At 40.9% G+C, this 23,585-nt stretch overlaps 1 protein-coding gene across 1 annotated transcript; it reads left to right on the plus strand.

Annotated features, from left to right (window-relative positions):
* Window positions 1–25: 25 nt before the first annotated feature.
* Window positions 26–23,413, plus strand: Dhfr (dihydrofolate reductase). Its single transcript, XM_076927137.1, has 6 exons — window positions 26–258; window positions 585–634; window positions 2,723–2,828; window positions 10,592–10,718; window positions 13,309–13,424; window positions 21,862–23,413. The coding sequence occupies exons 1-6, from the start codon at window positions 173–175 to the stop codon at window positions 21,938–21,940; spliced, it is 564 nt and encodes a 187-aa protein (XP_076783252.1). The 5' UTR covers window positions 26–172; the 3' UTR covers window positions 21,941–23,413.
* The last annotated feature ends 172 nt before the right edge of the window (window positions 23,414–23,585 follow it).

Here is a 23,585-nt window from a genome sequence, read left to right on the forward strand (position 1 = left end):
CAGGCCTTGGTGGGGGCGTGGCCTTAGCTGCACAAATAGGATGCGCGGCGGGCTTAGGGGGCGGGGCCTTAGCTGCGCTGGTGGTACACAACTCCTGCCTGCGATTTCCCGCCAAACTTGACCCGCACTCCTAGTGTGAGGATCTGGTAAGGGTCTCTTCACCGCGGCAAACATGGTTCGACCACTGAACTGCATCGTCGCCGTGTCCCAGAATATGGGCATTGGCAAGAACGGAGACCTACCCTGGCCGCTGCTCAGGTACGGGCTGGGCTCGGGAAACCATGGCGGTTCACTGAGTAGGGTCGGGCACTTGGCTCGGACGCGCAGACCGACCTGCTCCGGGACGGACGGACGTGAGCGGGTAGGTCTTGCCGGACTCAGCAAGAGGCCAAGGTACCGGTGCCCGCGGTGATCCCCCTGCCGTGCCAGCCTTTGCTCACAGGCCCCCTGGCCGGGAGCAAAGTCCGGTCGCCGGGCAGGCAGCAACACCACCCCCCACACCGGGGCTTGCACCTTTCGTCGCTGACTGGCAGGAGCCTGAGCACACATGACAGGGGTTAACGCCGTGTTTCTGTAACTTTCAGGAATGAGTTCAAGTACTTCCAAAGAATGACCACAACGTCTTCAGTGGAAGGTAATGTGGGGTTATTAAGTCATGAGGATCGTAGTGTTTGCTTAAAGCAAGATTTACAATGTAGACGTATGAGTAGGAAGTCGCCCCCTGGGAATCTGGGATCTTTGTTCCTGGCTAGAAATTTTTGAGCGATTCCCAGAGTTTATTAAACATGCTCTTAAAATTGAAATTTTGTTAGCCAGTGTATATAGCTCGAATATGACTGGGCAGAATAGGCAACAAAATGTAGCGCCATAAATAGAGACCTGAGCCAGTATTTAGAATTGTTACTGAAGACAGAAGACTTGAGTAAATGGAGAAAAGTGCAGGGGAAAAGCAGCTAAAAAAAAAAATTTAAATCTGTTGGATTTCAGGAAGCAGAAAGGCATGGTGGGATGAAGGCTATGGTCTTCAGTGAGACAGTCTGGGTGACTGACTTGAAATATAAGAATGGGGAGTGGTGTGTAATAATTATAAGGCAGTTTCCAGTTGATTGTAATTGTAACGAAATTCGGTGTAATTTCTCCCTGACATGTTTGCTTACCATCATAGGAGAGCCGATGGGAAAGTCATCAGTGCAGATGTTGAATAACATTAGTAGAAAGCATAGTAGGTAGCTGGTAGACAAGTTGGCAAATACCGGGAAAGGTCTAAGGACCAGAGTTCGAATCCTGCCACCTCAATAAAAAGCTAGACACAGTGGCCCATTTGTAATTCCAGCATTAGGGAGGCAGAGACGGAAAGATCCCTGGGGCTTGCTCTGTAGCCAGATTTGTGGGCTCCAGGTTCATTGAGAAACCTTGTCTCAAGAAGATAAGGTAAAGAAACCCAATTGCACTTCCTGACCTGACATGTGCATATGGGTCCACAATACGTACAAGATGGAAAGTGATTTATTTTTATTTTTAATGTCTGTTTTATATTTTATAGAGTGCCTATACACCTATATGTATAAAATATGTGTGCCTGGTCCCCACAGAGGCCTGAGGCCTCTTTAGCTCCCTAGAACTGGAGCTAAAGGCAGTTGTGAGCCTCTGGATGTGGGTGCGGAGAACAAACCCAGGTCGTATACTGTGCTTTTAACAGCTAAACAATCTCTCAGGCCAGCACAAGTCATGTTTATAAAGAATTCTAAACATAGCATGGTGATTGTGGTTTGACCCAGATGTCTGAAATTCAAGGTTTTCTTCCAAGTAATTAAATAAAAGATGGAAGCCATATGTACAATTCTCAGTACTTTTTAGATGTATTTTTGTTCTTTGAAAGTTTTATATTTTTATCTAGGGTATGTTGATTATATCCATTTACCTTTTCACTCCTCCTGTGTCCCCTCTCCTTCTCTAATTCATGTTCTACTTGTTATTCATAACCCTGTGTGTGGCCATTGACTAGGACAGGAGCAATCTACAATCAGCCCAGACCCAAAAGATGGATTCTGCCTCTCTCAGCAGCCATCAACTACCCATAGCTATCCAAGATGGGTCAGGCCTCAGGAACCCCTCCTCGGTGCTTGAATTGTGCCTGCCTTGATCTTGTGCACGGACCAGATGTGAACTGATGCATACATACTTCAGCCTTGTCATGGCCCGAAGTCAGCCTTTCACAGTTCCTTTTCCCTTCTACCAACTTTAGGTCTTTCTACCCCACCCACAAAGGTCCCTTTGACTATAGATAGAGATGACCTTGAATATTCATATAGATAGGCATTATTTCTCTGGAATAGATGAGTCAGACAGAAGTAGTTTTAGATGGTGAACACATTTAATCTCAAGAATTCCAAGAATAGAAACTATTCTTTTCTCCATTTTAGAGTTTAATAAAACATAAAAGTTATCTAGTGAATCATAAAATCCAATCAACCTCAGCACTTTGAGCTGAAATTATGCATGGTTGCAGTTGCTTAAAACCTAAGTAAAAGATATAAATTGGATGAGCCGAACAGAAAAATTATACTATATTTAGTTAATGAGAACTAAATCTGAATTTTAGGTAAAGCTGTTTGTCTTAATTTTTCTAAAGGATATCCACTAGATGTCACTATAACAATCATCTTGCCTGTGTGTCACTGAAACATGTGTTGTCTGATATCCTTTCTGCTTGGTTTTATAGGTAAACAGAATCTGGTGATTATGGGTAGGAAAACCTGGTTTTCCATTCCTGAGAAGAATCGACCTTTAAAGGACAGAATTAATATAGTTCTCAGTAGAGAACTCAAGTAAGTGCTGTAATGGGGGCTTCACCATGCAAAAACTGATCTGTTTCCCAGAGCACAGATTAGCTCACAACAGATAAGACAGTAAGAAAGAAAGGTGATGAATATCTGTGTGTCTGTCTGCATGTGTGTATATGTGGGCAGGTACACATGTGTACATCCATGCGTACAGACCTGAACATTGCCCTTCCACGTCCTTCCTGAGGGTCTGTCCACATTGTTTTCTTGACATGGGGTCTCTCACTGGGGTCTGCATTCACCTATTAGGCTAGGCTAACTTGACCAGTAAGATCCAGGAGTCCTGTCTCTGCTGATCCACAGAGGAAATTACAAGTGCATACCACCAAGCCAAGATTTTTTTTTTTTTTTTTTTTTTTTTTTTTTTTTTGAACCAGATGCTAGGGAACAATCTTGGGTCCTCATACTTGTGCAGTGTTGTCCCCTGGGTGCCTTACAAATGACTCACTATTCAAACCAGTTGGTACCATCAGAACTCAACTCAATACCCTAGACTAGGGCCTTATCTACAGCTTAAACCACTGAGCCACACTACCTGACTGGATATCTTAATATTTACAAAGAAACAACAGAAACTGAGTGGGCACTTACACTGTGGGGCGACTTAATTCTGTTCCTTTAATTGGTTGATTTTATAACCTTAAGAATTAGAAAAAAATATGGTAACAGTTTTGCAAGTTCCTTTAAATCATTATTCTACAGACCTAGCTATCAGTTATAATATGATTTATAACTGGTTTCTAGTTTCACAAAAGCTAAAAATGCCTGTGTTTTGAGTTCCAGCAGATTTAGGTGGTTGTCCCAGTTTTGGAATTAACTCTGAATATACTAAGATATGAAGGACATGCAGAAACTGGTCATGGTCGTGTACTCTATTATCTCGAGTTAGCCGCGATACCCGGATACTGTGTGTTCTTTATACAGTGTCAGAGGTGAAATATTTCAGAGTATTGAAGTGGTCCAGAAATCCTCAGGAGAAAAAAGTGTCTGCAGTTGGCTTCTGCCAAGACAATTCATATCGTCCAAATTAACATTTGAATAGATAATTCCTTCTTTGTGACTAGCAATGTCTTAAGAACCTGAGATGGTTGGGCTGGAGAAATAGCTTAGCAGTTAAGAACACTGGCTGCTCTTCTAGAGGATCTGAGTTTGATTCCGAACACCCATGTGGCAGCTCACAACAGGCTGTAACTCCAGTCCTTCTGGCTTCCAAGGTACCATGCTTTCATTCACATGGTGCACAGACACTTATGTAGGCAAGCACTTATACACATAAAATTAACAAAGTTCATTGTTTTTATAAAGGACTGGAGGTTTTAGGGTAGGTGGATAAGATTAGCTAGAAGTCAAATCTTGTAGTTTGACCTTGACCATGACTTTGATATTGGGTTTTTGGGTTTTTTTTGGTTTTTTTTTTTTTTTTTTTTTTTGATATTGTTGTTGCTACCAGTCTTTACTTACTAAAATAACTTCCTGGATCTTAAGGAGGTTTTTTTGGGGGATTTTGTTTTTTGGTCAGCAGATGACAACAATCTAAAGGAAAGTTTAGGATTCAGGATATTGATTATTCTTCCTTAAATTATTACGTAGTCACCAGCAACAATGCTTGTTTGAACTGCAGTCAAGAATGTCACTCCCATGAGTTTTATTCAAGGCCATCCAAAGAAGCAGATGTAGTAGAAGCTACAGTTGTGTGAGAGCTTCATGGTAGAGGATTGGGTTTCACTGATGTGAGTGAGCTACAGTCACATGAATCCAAAGCTTTGCAGGACAGACATCAGAGAGAGCAAGCTGGAACTTTCCAGTGGGTGCTCTGGTCGCTCTGGGAAGTCTCAGCTCTACCCTTAAGGCCTTTTGGTGATTTGAACCGAAATCATTATAGATGTCATCACATCTACAAGACACAAGCATCTGAGTGAAGAGAAGTTAGAACAGCCCTGGGAGGAAGAGAAAACAGTTCCCATAGCTTTATGCTAAAAGATTCTTATGTAGGGTTCCTCCCACACGCATCCTACAATGGCATAGGTTAAAACTTAGAAGAGAAGACACAAACATTTGCATTGGTTGCCTCTCCTGATGGGGAATACGTGATGTGCCTCTCACCATCTGCCTCCATCTCCGTGCTGCTCCCTGTCTTGGTTGCTAGGCTATTTTGATGATCACTCTTCTTGAAAACAGTCCGCATTCACAGGCTATATTGCTAGTCCCAAGAGCTTTTTAATAACATATTCTTGAATACTACTCAAATTTATTTATGGCCAGCTTGAGCTAAAATAAACATAAAGAAATCTCAGTGGGGGAGATGTTCGGTTGAACCAGCATTTCTGCTCAAATGATGAGCCTAATTTCTTCTTTATGACCCCCCTATGGTGTATGTAATTGGATTTTGTTGCTTTCTGTGTATTTATATATAATGTTGAGTGGAGTGCTTTAGTTTGGGGGTTTTGTTTTGTTTTAGTTTTTAGTTTTGAATATGCTGGAGAAGTTGGAATATCATTGTTAGAGAAAGGTTTTATTAGGGTTCATTGTTTTCCTTCCGTCTCCCGGTTCTCTACGTGGTTGTCACTTAGCCTATGTTCAGAGCTGTGTCCAGGCACTTCTAGGTCCTATATCGCAGGGCCAGCATTACACATGGCAATCACTTTTATTTATGCAGGTTTTTACTAAAACTTGGCTTTTAGCCTCTAACCCCATATGGGAAAATTCTGAATCCTCAAGGTAACCCCCAAAGTCACTAAGGTATGGAGAGGAGACAATGCCTGTAAAACTTTCCAGGCGGTCAAGTTGTAACTTTAATAGAACTGATGTAGGGTTAACAAGGCCTGCTCACAGGGGTGAGACAGTGGTAATGGTCACATGACTCTGAGCACACCAGAAGTCACCTTTGTAACTCTAGAAGGATACATTTTTTTACTTGTGGGGAAGGGGGTAAAGTTTTTAGTAGGAGAGGACATAGACACACACACATAATCCTATCACTTAAAAGGCTTTCCTGTGAAGCTCTTGAGATTGATGTCATGCTGGACTATAAAGTGAAACAATCTCAAAAAGTGTGAGAGTGGGGGGGGGGTTTTGGTACCCAAAAATTTTAAAAGTTTCAAATATCAATGCTTATCTTTGAAATTATCTTTGAGAGATCTCAATTGCCTCCATGATATAACATATCATATACATACTACAAATTGTCTAACACACAGCAAATCATCTGCATAAGAGCTATTGTAAGTATAATGGTATAATAATTTTTTCATGATTCCTCTACCATATTCTTCTAGTGATGACAATCTCCCCTTATTAAAGCCTTTCCCTCCACATGTCGCCCATTCAGGACTGAGTTGCTGGGCCTCTCCTCCCTGCTCGGGCTCCAGGTAGCTTTGGGATTTAGGCAGGTCATGAGTGAAGCTTGCTGAACCTCGACTGTATTACCTCCTAACTGAGATTAATAAAACAGCTCTTAGGCTGATTTTTCAGGATTTCTTTAAGTGTCTCACTCACAAAAGGTACCTGTTACAGTTTGCATTTTGTATGTCCCGATAAAGGTCCTGTTCTAGTTGATGGACTTTTGGGGGTGGGATAATTGGATTATGAGGGCTCAAACTAACTTTATCAATCTTTTGATAACTTCACAACTGAGGGGATATTAGGAGATGGTGCCTGATTGAGAGAAATGGATCATTTAGAGCCTAGCTCGGAAAGGAATCTGCTTCCTGTCTTCCATTAAGTGTGTTGCATTGCTCTACCACATACTTCCTGACATGGTGGGTCTTTACCTCAGGCCATAAGCAATGGCACTAGTGAACTATAGCACAAAGTAGTGGGCCAAACTAAACCTCTCCAGCCTCACGTTGATATGCTCGGGTTTCTTATCACAGTTACACAGTACTTAGCAGATACCAGTTCCTAACCTCACTGCCTTGTAGTTTATAGAAAATATTAATATTAGGAACTAAGGGAGGATCATAGTGTAAGGCCCGGGTTTGACCCTAGCACCATAAAAATGAATATTAATGGTATTTGATTTCTCTTTATAGTACATACATCTTTTGCCTTTTAATGTTAATGGGATCACAGTGAGTAAGCTCATAATCTTTTTACCTTAGCAGGCCACTTTTTTTTTTTTTTCATTTCTTGAATACTAAGACATACATAAATCGCCTAAATCAAAACATACTTTCTCCTTTATTCTAGGTGTCTAGAGACTGCACTGTTGTTTTCATTTGTATTTTTAGCCTCACCTCAAGTTACTTTTTTCCTCAACTTTCTCTTGAGTTTTCACGTGTTAAATTACTTTACTGTAGCCTGCAGTGATCTCTATGGAGGCATACAGCGTCAGCGCTTTGGGGCATGTTTTTCCCTCAGTTGACACTCAGTGGAAGAGTCAGGCACTATCATTGCCCTACCATGGATTTTCACCATGTGTGCAGCCAGGTTCTCTGCACATCTTCCTACTCTGGTTTCATGCTTTTTGGCCATTGCTGGGGTATGTCTCATTACCATCCCTTCACAGTAGGTAGAAGGACTTTTAAACCTTTATTGCCAGCCTAGAAGCTGAGAAATCTTTACAAAATTAGTGGTCTTTGGGTGTCCTAAAAATAGGATCATCCTAATGATTCAACTCTGTATATCAGAAATTATAAAATATTGTATATTTTCCCCACTTGGTCTATTAGAAGCTAAATTACTCTCTAGTAGCTACTGGGGAGGCTGGTTCTACTAAATGGACTAACTTAAACATTGTTTTTACATGGAGTGCCTACTTAAACTCTGTTTCAAGATAGAGCATCTACTTACATACTGTTTCTCTTAATCCTCTGAATTCTACTTAAGAAACAAAATACTAGCAATGTCCACACAATTCTTGACACAGAATTCATATAATTGCCCATTTTCTTTCAAGTTCACACCAACAATTTCTTTTTGGATTATTTTGTTCCATTTTGGTTTTTAAATAAACTAGCATTTATTCAGATTTCACCAGTTCTCCCATTGCTGTTCTTTTATTATTTTAGGATCTAATTCAGTGTCAAACATGTGTTGTTTCTCTTCAGTTTCTCCCAACCTATTGCAAGACTATTCCTTAATTACAATAAATAGAGGTTCATTTTATTCTGAAAATTTGCCTCCAGAATTACTGTGACAAAGAAAATGTCCTAAAATAAAGAGCCAGAGTGCCCTAAAGATAGAGAAGAGCCCGTCTTTAAATGAAGCACTGACTGTGGTAACCTGGATAGGTCAGTTGTGTTTAAGACACCTACCTGTGCAGAAGAACGTCAGTCAACAGTTATCTGAAAGCTCCTGGAGAAACACAAGGTACCAGGAAGACGTGCGAGCTACTCTGCTTTGGAGAAGTGATGGAGGAATTGTTTTGGAAGTAAGGGACTTGAGTTTGTTCAATCTTTAGACAGGGAAAATTTTGTACTAATTGAATACACAAAGGTTACTGGAGGGTACTACATTTTCTTTCTACATGAACCCCTTTTTTAATTGGGAGCATAACAGTTGTCCAGCTGGAATGACTATAAAGACTCAATCCTGGAGAACATTTCAGGAAAAAGTAATAGAGAAAGAAATTCCTCTGTAGACAGGGAAGCTCTCTTGCTCTTAAGAGCTCTGGGGTTAGCACATTAAGTTCAGGACTTCATCGGTGATTTCTTACTGTTCTCTTGTGCATACTAGGGATCAAACCCAGGACCTCAAGCATAGCGAGCACATTCCTGTCCCTGTAGAGACAAGACTGCTCTCAGCTTTAGACTAATCAGTTCCTTAATGAGCATCTTCTGTTGTGTTTCATCCCTTACCACCATCCTAACTTCAACATTGCAGTCACTGTAGACGATTTATAAACTAGATCATCTTCTCCATGACTCGAAGTCTTTCCTCCTTCTAGTTGTACATGTGTGTGTATGTGGACCCCGTGGTATCCAGTCCTGTCCCTGAGGTTACCTGATGACCTCAGTGACAGCTGAGCTCATTTACCTCACTTCGGACTCCGCTGGTTTGGTTTGGTTTTCCAGCGTAAGTCCAAATATATATTTGCTCTATCTTAATTCCCTTACATATGACAAAGAATGAAGAAAGTAAAATAGAAATCAGGAGGAGAGGAAGAATGCCACCAGAAAATGAATAGTCCCCATTAGTTCTTGATTAATCATTGTTACAACTCCCAGTTCAAAGACAATTATGTAAGTAATCCTTTTAAAGCACCAGCTAAGAACTTGACATTGAATTAATAATTTCTGTTCTATATCTAATCACTATAAAAGCCTGGTTGTATAAGTTTCCTCATTTATAAAAGGAACTGCAGTTCCCCTCACCATCAAATATGAGATCTGAAATTTGAGCTGGTCAACATTAAGCAGTGAGTTTATTTAACATTTTCCTTTCTGTATTATGTAACTGGTAACAAGCTCATTTTCAAATACTTTTTCTCCTTTCCATATTGTTCAAAACATGCAAGTTCTTTTCCCCACATTAACAATCTGAATGCTGCTTCAGATGTTGCAAAATTGTGTGGATATTCTCTGTCTAATTTAATCAGGTCAGTTTTCAAACTGACAGAACTGTTCACTAAACAGCTGCATAGCCACTGTGTGGATTCTGCCATTAAACATCTGCACAGACACTGTGGATTCTGCACTTAAACAGCTGCATAGACACTGTGTGGATTCTCCCATTAAACATCTGCACAGACACTGTGTGGATTCTGCCATTAAACAGCTACACAGACACTGTGTGGATTTTCTGCCATTAAACAGCTGCACAGACACTGTGGATTCTGCCATTAAACATCTGCACAGACACTGTGTGGATTCTACCATTAAACATCTGCATAGCCACTGTGCGGATTCTGCCATTAAACATCTGCACAGACACTGTGGATTCTCCCATTGAACATCTGCATAGCCACTGTGTGGATTCTGCCATTAAACAGCTGCATAGCCACTGTGTGGATTCTGCCATTAAACAGCTGCACAGACACTGTGGATTCTTCCATTAAACAGCTGCACAGATACTGTGGATTCTGCCATTAAACATCTTCATAGCCACTGTGTGGATTTTCCCATTGAACATCTGCATAGCCACTGTGTGGATTCTCCCATTAAACATCTACACAGCTACCATGTGGATTCTGCCATTGACTTTACTGTGCTGCTTTGCTGCCGTCACCACTCTGGTTACTGCTGTTTGTCTGCACATTTCAAAATAAAGGGCAAAATGAGTCTATTTCCCCCAAGTGCATCCCATGTGTCATTAGCTAGAATTCCATGTTGTTCTAGCTTGTGGTAGGTGTAAATACAGTGCCATATGTGACACCCCATTGTATCTACAGTAGAAAACCACCTCAACAGTAGCTGTCTCTGCTGTGTGGGGTGAGGGTCAGGGTGGAGAATGAGGTGGAGATGCACACGAGTACAGTGTTAACAAGAATTTACCTACGTAACCCTATTAAGTCTCATTCTCTACCCTGACCTTCACCCTACACAGCAGAGACAGCTACTGTTGAGGTGGTTTTCCACTGCAGATACAATGGGGTGTCTCAGGGCTTTATGTTTTGATTTGCAAGTACTGTTCGGGCATGAAATGTAAAATGGATATTGGACACTGGCCCTATACATTCTAGGTACTTGGAGTTGAAAGAATTAAGTTTCCATAGTTTGTAGACTGCTGCCAATTTGGATTATTTGACTAGTATGGACAGGTTTTTACAGAAACTATAATTCCTTTTTTTTTTTTTTTTTAAACCTTAGGGAACCACCACAAGGAGCTCATTTTCTTGCCAAAAGTCTGGATGATGCCTTAAAACTTATTGAACAACCAGAGTTAGCAAATAAAGTGGACATGGTTTGGATAGTCGGAGGCAGTTCTGTTTACCAGGTAAGTAGAGTTCTAGGTAAATAGAAATACCCTCTCCCACTTCCGCCTGTACACAGGAAGCAGCACATTGTTTGTCTGTACTGTTAACTACATAGGTATCAAAGTGGATTATTTGACAATGTCATGCAAAATAAATATAAAGGTAAATTCAAGACTTATAATTTATACCATTCATATTTATAAATAGAACATACTTATATGTTAATGTATAACCATTTATATTACATTATGATGTTGCACCGTATTTCATGTACTTTAAGCAGATTCACCCTCCCACCCACTCCCATCAACTTCAATGCCTTATTTTTAAGTCTATTTTTAAACTGGCAAATAATCAGAGAATCTGAAACATGTATTTGTGGAGAGGCTAAATTGAGATGTGTCACCTTGCTTATTTTTTTGTGATGGGAACACTTAAAATCAGCTGCCATGAATTTGAGGAGCACACTAAGTAAGACAGTGCTCCTCACCACAGTCGCCGTGCAGTGCAGTAGAGCCCCCGGTCTCTTCCTTCCTGTGTGACTGCAATCTCGTGTTCTTTGGCCAAGCTCTTCCCACATGCTAGTCATTTTCAATTCAAAACACTAGTTATTTTCAGTTTGAGAATCAGTCTGACTTCTTGAGCACAGTGCTTATATAGTACGGCTTTCAATTCCCCGGATGTGCCCTGGGTGTGTTACTGTGCCTGTGCCTCCAGGATAACTGCCATGCTGAGACGAGCATGGGCTCTGTCAGCACAGGCAAACAGAGGGAAACTTATCCTCAGCCTGAGGGCAGCAGGAGATGGCATGGTTTCATATCACAGTGTAAAATAATGGGCAAAGCAGAAAATACTCTTCCTGCTGTCATTTGGTACCAAGTGACTTCTGGTTTGTTTGTTTGGCTATTCTTTGGAAAGGTTAACATTTATGTGGAAGAAAAATCAGTCCCGCCCCTTTGGGTCTATGTTAATGCGTATACACAGAAATGATTTGCAAAAGAAGGGTTACAGATTCCTAAGCTGATTATAAACCCTCTGTGCCTCACATTCCTGTATCATTGTCTCCTGTTAAGATGCATTCTGTAGACTAAGGACTAAATGCACTTAGGAAACTAGCTCTCCAGTAAGAAAGTGGAGGCCTACAGGTAGCGTCTCACATGTTGCAGTGCTTTCAACCTTCGGCTCTGAAGTACAGTGTATCAGTGCTTACAGCACAGCTGCTTTTGCTATACGAGTAAGAAGCCTGTGGCCACCAGTGCCTGAAATATTCACTAGATGTCCCTTTATGGAAGCCTTGCCTTGCTTTGATGTAGAACTGTAGACACAACTACATTTAGTCTTTGTCTACTTCCCTGGTTTGGGCTACAGTGGAAAGTAGTCACATTTTTATTTGATTGCAGTAGTGATAATAAATGATTTAACATAAGCTGAAATACTGAAAGGAAAAAGTGTTCTATGCTCATATTTGGAAGTCAACAACTTGAAATCTTATGTATGCATGTATTTTTTTCTTCCTATATATGTTTGAGGATTAATAGTTATTAATGCTTTCTTGGATCTACTCTTAAGAATCATCCTTTCCATTACAAAAATAAGCTATTTCTTCCAAGGCCATCTTGTCTATAGAAACTGTCAAAGTAACATCATAGACACTGGTTAGAAAAGTTGTTAACCAGAACAGACTGAGTGCCTTATTAACAAGAGGCTTACAGAGAAATGGAGGCAGTTTAGGTGATGACAGAGTAAAAAAGGTATACCAGTGGGGCTGGAAACATGGTTCAGCAGTTAAGAGCTCATACTACACAGTCGTGAGGACCAGGATTCGAATCCAAGCACCCACCTAACAAGGGCATCCTGTAAACTTCTACAACTCTGAGTGATTCTATAGCCTCTTCCAGCATAGGCACAAACAGGCACATTTGCCTACACAGACACACAAATACATACATAAATAAATAATTTTAAAGAAATAGTTTACTGAGTATTCCCATGGTATTTTCAACAGTGACAATCTCACAAACGTACTTTTTACACAAGTATACAGATGCAAAATTCTCTTTCCAATAGCAACTAGGTAATAAGAGGTAAACCCTTATAAGAGCAGCCGAAGGAAAGCAGCATGACTGAATGCTTAAACTTTAAAAAAAAAAATATGTAATAAACTAGAGGCCAGAATTTATTTTCACAATTACTAATTGTGGCTAGTGTTATTGTCAGTGTAACTGAGGCTTCAGAGTAGAGAGTTTCTGTAGTAAGTTTTAGGACTGGAGAGGCTTAGAGGTTAGGAGCACTTGTTGCTTTTCAGAGACTTGAGCTCAGACCCTAGCATCCACATCAAGTGGCTCACAACCACGTCCAACTCCAGCTCCTCTGGCCTCCACAAATGTCAGTACTCACATACACATACCCACACAAAAACACATAACATACACTCATCATCTTAAAAATATAAGCAAATCCTTTTTCAAAATATTTTATACATAGTAAGTTTGAGCAACAGTGAACATGCATTTAATGCCTAGTACAAACTTAACTAAAACAAGTATCTTCTAGTCTCTTTGCCTTCCAACACAGGTTTAGGAGAGTGATACCTTATGTTTTGTTTTAAAGGAAGCCATGAATCAGCCAGGCCACCTCAGACTCTTTGTGACAAGGATCATGCAAGAATTTGAAAGTGACACATTTTTTCCAGAAATTGATTTGGGGAAATATAAACTTCTCCCAGAGTAAGTATACAGTTATTAATTAGTGAAAAGCACTTTAAGGACTAGTTACAGAAAGAAGGGGGAAGCAAGTAAGAACAAGGTACAGTAACATATATGTATGAGAATTAACATGTTGCAGCAGAAGCCATGACTTAAATAAAATAAATTAGTATTAAAAAGAGGAAAAGGAATTACAGAGAAGAGTAACTTTTTTCAGATTTGATTTAAAGTAGCAATGTGTATTTGAGAATGTCATATAATATATATGGATCATATTCATCCCCCTCCTCTACCTTCTTTCAGGTCATGTTCTCGTTCTCTCTCTCTCTCTCTCTCTCTCTCTCTCTCTCTCTCTCTCTCTCTCTCTCTCTCTCTCTGAAGAAAAACAAAAAGAACATGAAGTCCAGTCTGCACTGGCTGAACTCCCAAGCTTGGGCCCAGCCCTGGGGTGTGGTTGACAGACACAAGGTCACTCTATGGAAGAAAACTAACTTCCCCTCACAGCACTGTCTGGTTAAGGGTGGGATTTGTCCCCGTTCCTCATGCTGGAAAATTGTTTGCCTTGAGCCTGTGCAGCTCTTGTGCGTGCTGTCACAGTCACTGAGCTCTTGTGTGCATCTACCCTATTCTATCTGGAAAACACTGTTTTCTCAAACTCACCGACCACCTTTGGCCCTACAATCTTTTTCTCCCTTTTCTATGTAGATCCCTGAGCTTTGAGGGAAGGAGCTGAGTATTCCAAAGTCTCTATTTTCTCCATGGCGACCAGCTGTGGGTTTCTGTGTTAATTCTCATCACCTGCACAAAGTAACTTTTCTGATGAGAATTGAGTATCTGTGGGTATAACACTATGTCATTGAGAGTCATTTTATTGCTATGTTAATTTAGCAGAATAATAGTAGGCTTTCCCCTAGGGCCCATGATCTTTCTAGCTTCAGGTTCTTAGCCTTGCTCACAGTGTCAGGTATGAGTTCCATCTCATGGAGTGATCTTTAAGAAAGAAGAAGCAGCAGTTGTTAACTCCCATAACATTCATGCCAGTGTTGAATCAGTGTGACCTGCAGGCAGCTGGCTATTACTGTAGCTCACAGAGTTCAAGGTAGGTGAGACTGTTGGGTTTTCTCTTTTCTGGTAGCACCTTCCAGCACTGTGAATACTAGCCAATAGGAAGGAAGCTTCTAACTGAGTGCAGCTAGATTTCTCCATCTCCTATGGCATGAGAGTGTAGTGTCTCTTTTCACATGATACATGTTTCTTTAATTTTTTATTCAGGGGCTAAACTACACAGATGAGTTACAGGGCTTGCCAATTTTATTGTCTTTAACAAAACTCCTTCAGCTGGTGTTTCTTCCTAACTGCCTGGAGGAAGGAGAAAAGATTTAAGACTCAGAAAGCAAATCAGTTTATAAGGTACAGGAAGCTCCTGAAGCTTAGGAGTAACAAGGCCTCCCTGGAGGATATATGAGTGATGGCAGCTGGTGGGGAGAAGAGACTGATGAGCTGAGCTGCCTGCCTGCCTGCCATGCAGGAGGTGCTAGGGATGCAGCTTTTGTGTGTTGTCACTTACTAGAGTGAGCTTTTCATAGCTGCCTTTTAGTCAGTCACCCAGACTCTTGTAAGTCACACAGATAAACTCACTGGCTCACTAAGCTAGACCTGGGAGTTGTTCCTTTGGTCTGTTGCCAATGCCAGATCTGGAATAGAGGTTTGTTTGTGTCCCTACAAAGATACATCATAAGAACTTTTAGAAATCTACTTTAACAGACTTAGAAATACTCTGGCTTCAGTGACTTTAGTGGCATCTAGCAGTTGTCACTAGCTCATTCTAGGGGAATCAGGCCTGGCTTGGGCACTGTGAAAATTGTGTTGATTCTGCCTGCTGGTGCTGCTGCCCACCCTGGAAACAAACACTTTACAGTGAGGTAGGAGGGGTGGCCTGTGGCAAGCATGAAACAGTGCTGTCTAGTGGGTACTGTGTGAGGGGTCAAGATCAACAGACAGCCACACAACTGCAGGAAGGGTGGCCCAGGAGCAGTAAACACAGTGGAGCCTGAAGTAAGAATGAAGCTGGCCTCTTCTGTCAGCCAGGAGGAGCCTGCCTTAGAGGATTCTGAGGTGGGACATTAGCCCAGCTGCTGTGGCAAGTACATAGAGAGGAACCAGGGAAGTCTGGATTTGGGACGAGGAGTCAAAGGTTAAACTGGCCAGCATGGTGACAATGCAGAAGAAAGGCTACCCTTGTGATGCCAGGAGGAAGCTCCCTGAATTGGAAACCTTGGAGCGTTTTAATTTACAAGTGCTTCAGACGGTTAGCTATAGAAAGTACAAGAAAAAGTTAGACCAGTTCTTAACACATTTTTCCAAATAGTCCCAACTGTGTCTAGTAATTATCCTTTGAGTGTGAATTTGCCTTTTACACATCCCCTAAAGAAACATGACAACTTAGTCTGGATAAATGGATAGTCAAGCTTTAGAGTAGCAGTCTTAGCACTCTATAGAACAACATAAACTTTAAATTCAGTGATTCTGAAGTAAATAGAATTTTTAATTCCAAAGTAAACAGAAAATTACAAGAAGCATCGGCAGCTAAAATTCAGGCTTTGCTTAGGCTCCTGAAGTGACGTCTAAACCGAAAACCACAGTTGGCCATTTTCTAAAATGCTTATGTAAAAATCATACCCTGTGTATTTTCTCTTCTACTTAAATTGTGAATTCTCACATTGTGTGAATATACATCTGAGCTCTCCCTTCTCATTCCCCCCTCACGCAATAAGAGCAGACTCCTGTGTGATCAGCGTCATTTAAATACCTTCCTAATACTTAATACAATTTTAATCAGAACATTTCCAAGGTGCTGACCCTTGAGGATCTTTGACAGTTTAAATACCACTGTGGTTCTCTGACTTTTCAAAAGCAAGCCAACATGTTTGCTGACATAGGGACACATCATGACATTCACATGTAGAGTCTAAGAACCACCGTGGTCTTGCTGTGCTTACATTCATTCCTATTTGTCACGTTTCACTTGGTTATAAATGTGAAATATTTTTGAACTCTCAGTTCTTTTCTATTGGTCTATGTGTATCATTATGCTACTATTTCACAGTTTAGTTTTGGTTTTAACTAGGTCTCATGTAGCCCAGATTGGCCTGGAAACTCACCAGCTAGCCAAGAATGACCACCTACTTCCATTTCTCAGGGGCTAGAATTATAGCTACTGCACTTGGCTTACTACATATAATTTTAACTGTAATCAGAAAACATAAACCTTTCAGATTTGTTCTATCTCAAGATTGCTTTTTGCTGTTCTGGATCCCTTGGGTTTCCATATGAATTTTATATTACTAAGCCAGTTTCAGATAGAAAGCAAGCTGCAATTCTCATAGGTATTGTATTCATAGAGCACTCTGAAGAGAACTGTCTCTAAACAGTATGAAGTCCTAAACCTTGAGCATGTAGGAGCTTTTCACCTCGGTAGGTGTTTACTCTCTTCCGGTAGGTAAGTAATGCTTTAGTGTTCAGTTGTTGCACTGCTTTGGGTATGTTTTATTCCTTTTGAGGCTGTCGTTTTCAGACTGTTCACATTAGTGTATAAAACTACAGGTCATTCTATCTGACATCCTGTAACTTCATAGTTGGAGCGTATTTGTTGTATATATTTGTTGATAGTTGCATAACGTAGTCATCTGGTACCCTGTAATGAAATGAAGGTGAAAGTGAGAACTGTCCTGTTAGTGTCGTCTGCAACTGTACTTCTTCCTCCTTTTAGTCAGATGCTCACTGTTTCTTTCTGCTGCCTGTGTAGCTGATCCAGAACCTCCGGCAGAGCAACTAGGGAACAAGACAAACATCTTACTCGTCTTGTTCATGGTCCTAGTGGGAAAGCACATGACTTTCTCACACTGAGGAAAGGCCCACCATTTCTAGTTCACTAAGTGCTCTGATCACAATGAACTGTTAGATTTTGCCACATTTTTCTAAACCATTTGACACTATTAATACTGTATATTACATGATTGGTTTTTATATTAAACGAATCTTGCATTTCCAAGGTCAATTCTACTTGGGAATTGTATGTAATATTTTTTTATATGTTAGTTGAATCAGTTTGTTACCGTTTTATTAAGGATTTTTGTATTTCTATCCCTATAAGTCATTGGTGTATGATGTTATCAGTGTTCAGTTGGTCTTGGAATCAGGATATATTGACTTGCAGGGTGAGTTAAGAAGCACTGTCTCCTGCTGGAAAAAGCTGAGGGTGCTTGTGTTGGTTCTTTCCCATCACAGGAGTTTGTGGTGAGAGAACTGAAACAGGACACGGCCACACTAACATCAGAGCAGCCTCCTTAACACAGAGTAGAGAGAATTCCCTAAGGGAGACCTTAAGTAGGTCCGTCTTCCTTTAAGGTTAGAAAAAGTAAACAGTAAGATAAAACATAAAGACCAAAAGCAACTTGGAGAAGAAAGGGTTTATTTCATCTTATGCTTCCAGGCTTATCATGGAAAGAAGTCAGGGCAGGACCTGGAAGTAGGAACGGATGCTGTTCACCAGCTTTCTCCTTGTGGTTTGTTCAGCCTGCTTTCTTGTATGCCCCAGGACCAGCTGCACATGAGTACCACCACCCACCATGGGATGGGACCACTCATGCTAGTTAATCACACAGATAATACAGGCCAATCTGATGGGAACGTTTTCTTGATTAAGATTGCTCCTTCCCAGATGCCCTCATCTCCTGTTGTATTGGCATATACTACCCAGCCCAGTAACTGTACTCTGTCTAGAAGGTGGTGGAATTGCTCTGCCCTGGGTCTTTGTCTCAGCCTCTATACACTGGAGAACTTCTCATTGCTGCTAAGGTCTATGAGCTTTAATCATTCTCCATTCCCCTCCATCTTTCCATCAGCCCCTGTTAGGTTTACATGTGTATTTATTTATGTGTGTATTTTATGCCTGTTTTTAAGATAAATTATGGAATCCATACCCTATCTCATCTCTTCTGATTCCTATCTCCCATAATTCCTTCCCAATTTTATAGTTTTGTTTTCTTTTATTGACACTCTGAGTCCACATAGTATAGTCAGTATGTGTATGACTGTGTGCTCACCTACATGCTACATTCAGAGGCCACGTCCCTGAAGAAAAATGACTCTTCCTTCCCCAGTGGCCATCAGTTGTCAGGAGCTCCTAAGCTTGGGTGGGACTTCTTGGTTTTGTCTCCCCTTGCTTTTAACTTGTATGGGTTTGATGACATGCAGTCAAGCTCATACATACGGCAGCTTTCTCTTGTCCAGAAATTACAACAGTTCTGCAACTATTCACTAATCTCTGCCCCTTAGAATCTTTCTAACCCATCTTCCACAATGATCCCTGAACCTTCAAGTGATGGGGTTCTCTCTCTCTCTCTCTCTCTCTCTCTCTCTCTCTCTCTCTCTCTCCTCTCTCTCGTGTGTGTGTGTGTGTGTGTGTGTGTGTGTGTGTGTGTGTGTGTGTGTGTCAGAAGACAGCCTCAAGTGTCATCCTCAGGAGCACTGTCTTTTGAGACTGGTTTCTCTTTGCCTGGAATTCATTCAGTAAGCTGACTGGCCCACAAACCCCAAACATCTCCTGTCTCTCCCTCCGCATCCACAGCATTAGAAATATACTCTTGGTACCATGTCTGGTATTTTTATGTGGATAAATGGTGAGCTCATTAGTGCTCATTTTGATCCCGATTGTCTTCGTAAGCTGAGTATATTACTCTTAGTTTATTCAGGTTTCCATTCAAACACAGTATCTTTCATTAATATCATACAACTTACTTTTTTTCAGTCACTACTCTATTGAAATAAAGATAAAAGAAAGGACTGCTGTGAGTGCAGAATGAATTAGTAAATGGATGAAGCTTAAGATCCAAAGTTCATATTAATGAACCGGTGGTTTTACCATGCACTGGCCTTTTTTCCTTTAAGTCATTGCCTATGCAACTATTTCTTCAGCAGCACTGTGCCAGCCCTCATTGATGTAGCTTGGAAGAAATTTTTCTGCCTAAAACATCATGAGACCTCAACCAAACCAGCAGGCCCAAAAGTTTTATATCAGCAATAATTCTGTTTAATGAGCTTTTTAAAAAAGTATTCCTTTTTATCATCATTAATAGAATATCTAAGGCAGGCTAACTTTAGAAAAGAGATATTTAGTTCACAGTTCTGGAGCCTGAAAGGTGTGCTGTGAGCCCCAGCATGGCTGCTGGTGAAAACCTCAGGCAGATGGCTCAGCTCACAATGATCAGCATCCCTGAAGGGAGCCTTTACACTTGGAATCAGGAAGACACAGAGAAACTAGAGTCTCAAAGTCCCATCCGAGAACATACTTCCCATTAACCTAGGTCACATTCAAAGTCCACCACCAGCATCATCACACAGGACCAGTCTTTTAACACGTGATGCCTTGGAAGACAGACTCCTTGCATACCACAGCAGAGTTGGTAGTTAGTTCCAAACCTAGGACCCATGCCCCTCATCAGGGAACACCATGGTGTAAAATAGATGTACTAGTGTTTCCTCTTCTGATCCCTCTGTCTCTTGACTGTTGAGGATACTGGCAAAATCTCCACTAGAGCCTGTGTTTCTGGTGAAATGCCCATTTTATTTTATTTGTAGTGTGTTTTCTTATGGAGAACTGTCTGAATAACTGTGTTTGGCTCTGAGAGCTTCAACCGAGTCATCTCTGGATTGCTGTAGTCTTTTATTATTTCAGAGTTGCTATTGATTCTGACTCTTAATGCTTAAAGATTCTAAATAGTAGGAAGTGGGTCGGAGCCTAAGAATAGGTAGTACACCAATTCCTGTGGGCCTTGAACTCTGGAGTTCAAGTCCTAGTCTGAGAAAATGGCTTAGGAGTTAAAAGTATCTGCAATGAAAGTGGTTGGCAAATGGACTTGTGAAAACAACTCTTGCCCCCAGGTGGGTGCACACACAGGAGCATGTATATAAACCACGCACATGCACACACATGCACATTCCAAGGACAGTTCTCAGGAAAACTTTGTTTGGAACAGAGCTGGGATACTGGTTCACAACTATAATCTCGACGCTGAAGGAGCCTGCAAGTTCAAAGCCAGCCTGAGATACAGAATAAGATCCTATCTCAAAACCAAAAGAGTTTAGAATTGTGGTTTGTAATTTTAACCAGTATTTTAAAAGACCTAAAGATAGTAGAGGGAAAAAAACTGATTTAAGAAGAGTTCAATTTTAGTTTTACAGAAAAATTACATTTAATGTGGAAGCTACTGAACATATTCAGCCAGTCGTTTCAGAGTTTGTTATTCTTGGCTTTTGAAAGAACCTCTTGGCACTTTACTTTGTCTTAGTGATTGACGGTCTTGATGCTGAATTTTACACACAAAAAAATATGCAAATATGACTTTCCCTGACTCATTCCAAAGAAACTCAGATTATAGTTGAAAACAGGCCTAGTAAAATCAGTTTTAAAAGGCAGGAGTACTATAGAGAGTGAACAGCGAGAGGCTAAAACAGTTAACACATAGAGTTTCTTATTTTGACACAAATTTTTCCATATTGTAACTAATGTCTGTTATTTCTCATCAGTGCATTATATATTACAAGACATTTTAAAGTTTTCTGAAGCATCCTTGGCAACAGTGAGTTTGGAGTATCACTCAACACTAGAAGGGACTTCGAGGACCATGTCAGACATAGGCTATTTCATAAAGGAGGCTTGATTGCCAGCCAAGAACAGACATGTGTACACGGGAGAGCAAGAGAATGAAGCTACATTGTAGGCAGACATTGTCATCACCAGAGGGATGTGGGAGTGCTCCCTGGGAGGCAGAGTGGCCAGAGGGGCTGAGCAGGGACCTAAGTGAGAGTCAGGGGATAGCGAGGTCAGGTGCACTGTGGTTCTAACGAAGCAGTCACAGTATGCCACATGTTGCCAGGCTGGTAAAGCCATGGTGTGTCCATAAGTCAGCAGAAACTGTTCCGTGCATACAACGTTAGTCTTAAGCAGCTATAGATAATTTGTTTTTCTTTTCTTAGAAATGTGATCTTAACTATAACTTGCAAAAGGTTCCTAAGAAATTGCCTAGTAGCTCACTGGTAGAGTGGAAAGAGAAATGGGAACTGGGGTTTGTTTTTGGTTTTTATTTTTTGTTGTTTGTTTCTTTTGGTTTTTTGTTTGGTTGGTTGGTTGGTTGGTTTTTGAAGAAAAAATATGAATGCAAAATAAGGAAAGGATTTGGGATATTGCACTTTCTAGCTTGACGTGGTTTGCTATCTCCTCCTGTCGCTGTGTGTTGTGAATATGACCTTAGGAATGGCTTGTCATGTTGAAGAAAGAGGGAGGAAAGCTTCTTGCTGTACATCCCACAGTGCTGATGCCCTTGGGTGAGAAGTTAGGGAAGCTGTGCTCTGTTTTTAGTGGATGTTGAACTGAATCGTGTAAACTTTTCTTTTCCAGATACCCAGGCGTCCTCTCTGAGGTCCAGGAGGAAAAAGGCATCAAGTATAAGTTTGAAGTCTATGAAAAGAAAGACTAAAAGAAAGATGCTTTTGAGTCTGCTTCTTCCCTCCTAAAATTGCGCATTTTTATAAGACCATGGGACTTCTGCTGGCTTTAGATCTATGAGTAATTATTTCTTTAGGGAGGGGTAGTTAGGAAGAAGTGTTTGTTTTGTGGTACTGGAGATGGAACCTAAGGCCCTGTGCATGCTGGGAAATGCTGTACTGCTGAGCCACCCCAACCCCAGCCCGTAGAGAATTCTAAACAATGTTTTCATTTCCCATTAATCTAACTAGGTTATATTAAATATTCCTTAAGAAGTATCACTTGCTATAAAGGTCTCCATGCCTCCCCCCCATGAGGCCTCAAGTGGCTCCCTAGCATATGCATAAGGTAGTATGTGTACAGAGACCCCAAAGTCGTAAAGCCCCTGGAACATGAGCTGATACAGGGCTCACAGAAATAGGGACTAGACAGATAAGTCCAAAGGGCAGAAATCGGTTTGAAACAGCAGAGCTGGAACTCGGACTTTAAAAGAAAATGAGATCAAAGTAGAGACTAGATTATTCTGTGCACATCACACTTGCTGCAAAGCCCTGTTCACTCAGACAGAAAATCGGTAAATTGAGAACTCCATTGTGCTCCACAGAGATGAGAGCAGGTGGAAGATTATGTAAGGTCTGAAACATTGAAATTGTCTGTTTCTCATCTTCAGTGAGATTCCAGGGGATATTACAGTGACAGAACAAGAATAGGTACTTTCTACAAAAAAAAAAAAAAATTAAGTAATAGCAAGCACAATAGCTACTGTTAAGAACTCAGAGATAATGAATTGAGAACAGATACTGCTTGAGATGAAAATAAGTGAGAAACTAAACTTTATAAAATTAAAAATTGAGCATTAAAATGGCTTTCCTCATCTCAACAAGGTTAATATCATCAAGTCAAAGAAAATATTTCTGCCCGGCCTTGTAAATTAGTGTGATCTTTTTATCTTTTACTTGACAATTTTCATATATGTTTACAATGTGTCTTAATCATACCAGGTCCTCATCCTCACTTCTCCACTACCTGTGTATCTTCTTTTTCTTTTTATTACCATCTGAAGCCAGTGAGTGCTTTCTTCATGTTCCTAGGTGTGTGCTATCTACTGAAGTATGGGCAACCTACCAGTGGACACACACACACACACACACACACACACACACACCGCACCAGCCATCAGTTGCCAACAGCTCTTCAGCTGTGGGTGCAGCCTTATGAGCCTCTCCTTCATCCAGGCTGGAATATGGATTTGCAGATAACCATAGCTGCTGTGAGCTTGTGAGTGCAATGTCCATGTCCTGTCCAGAAGGCAGCATTCTGTACGCAGCAGTCTTCCCAGTCCTTCAGGCCTTCTGATCTTCCCACCGCTTCTTTAATGCTCCCTGAGCCTTAGAAAAGGATATTGATATAAATGGCCTATTCAGAGCTGAATATTAAACAGCCACTTTCTTAGTCTCTGCACTTTGATCAGTCATGAGTCTCTACTCTGGATGTTCTCCACTGCAAAAAAAGAACTTCTTTAACCAGTGTTAAGAGCACACAGGATATAAATACACAAATTTAGAAGACACTCTGAAAACCTATCCACTTAACAAAATGGCCCCAGTAGGTTTGTCCTTAGAGCCCATGACTTCTAC

Source organism: Arvicanthis niloticus, chromosome 29 (genome assembly GCF_011762505.2).
Source record: "Arvicanthis niloticus isolate mArvNil1 chromosome 29, mArvNil1.pat.X, whole genome shotgun sequence".
Classification (NCBI taxonomy): domain Eukaryota; kingdom Metazoa; phylum Chordata; class Mammalia; order Rodentia; family Muridae; genus Arvicanthis; species Arvicanthis niloticus.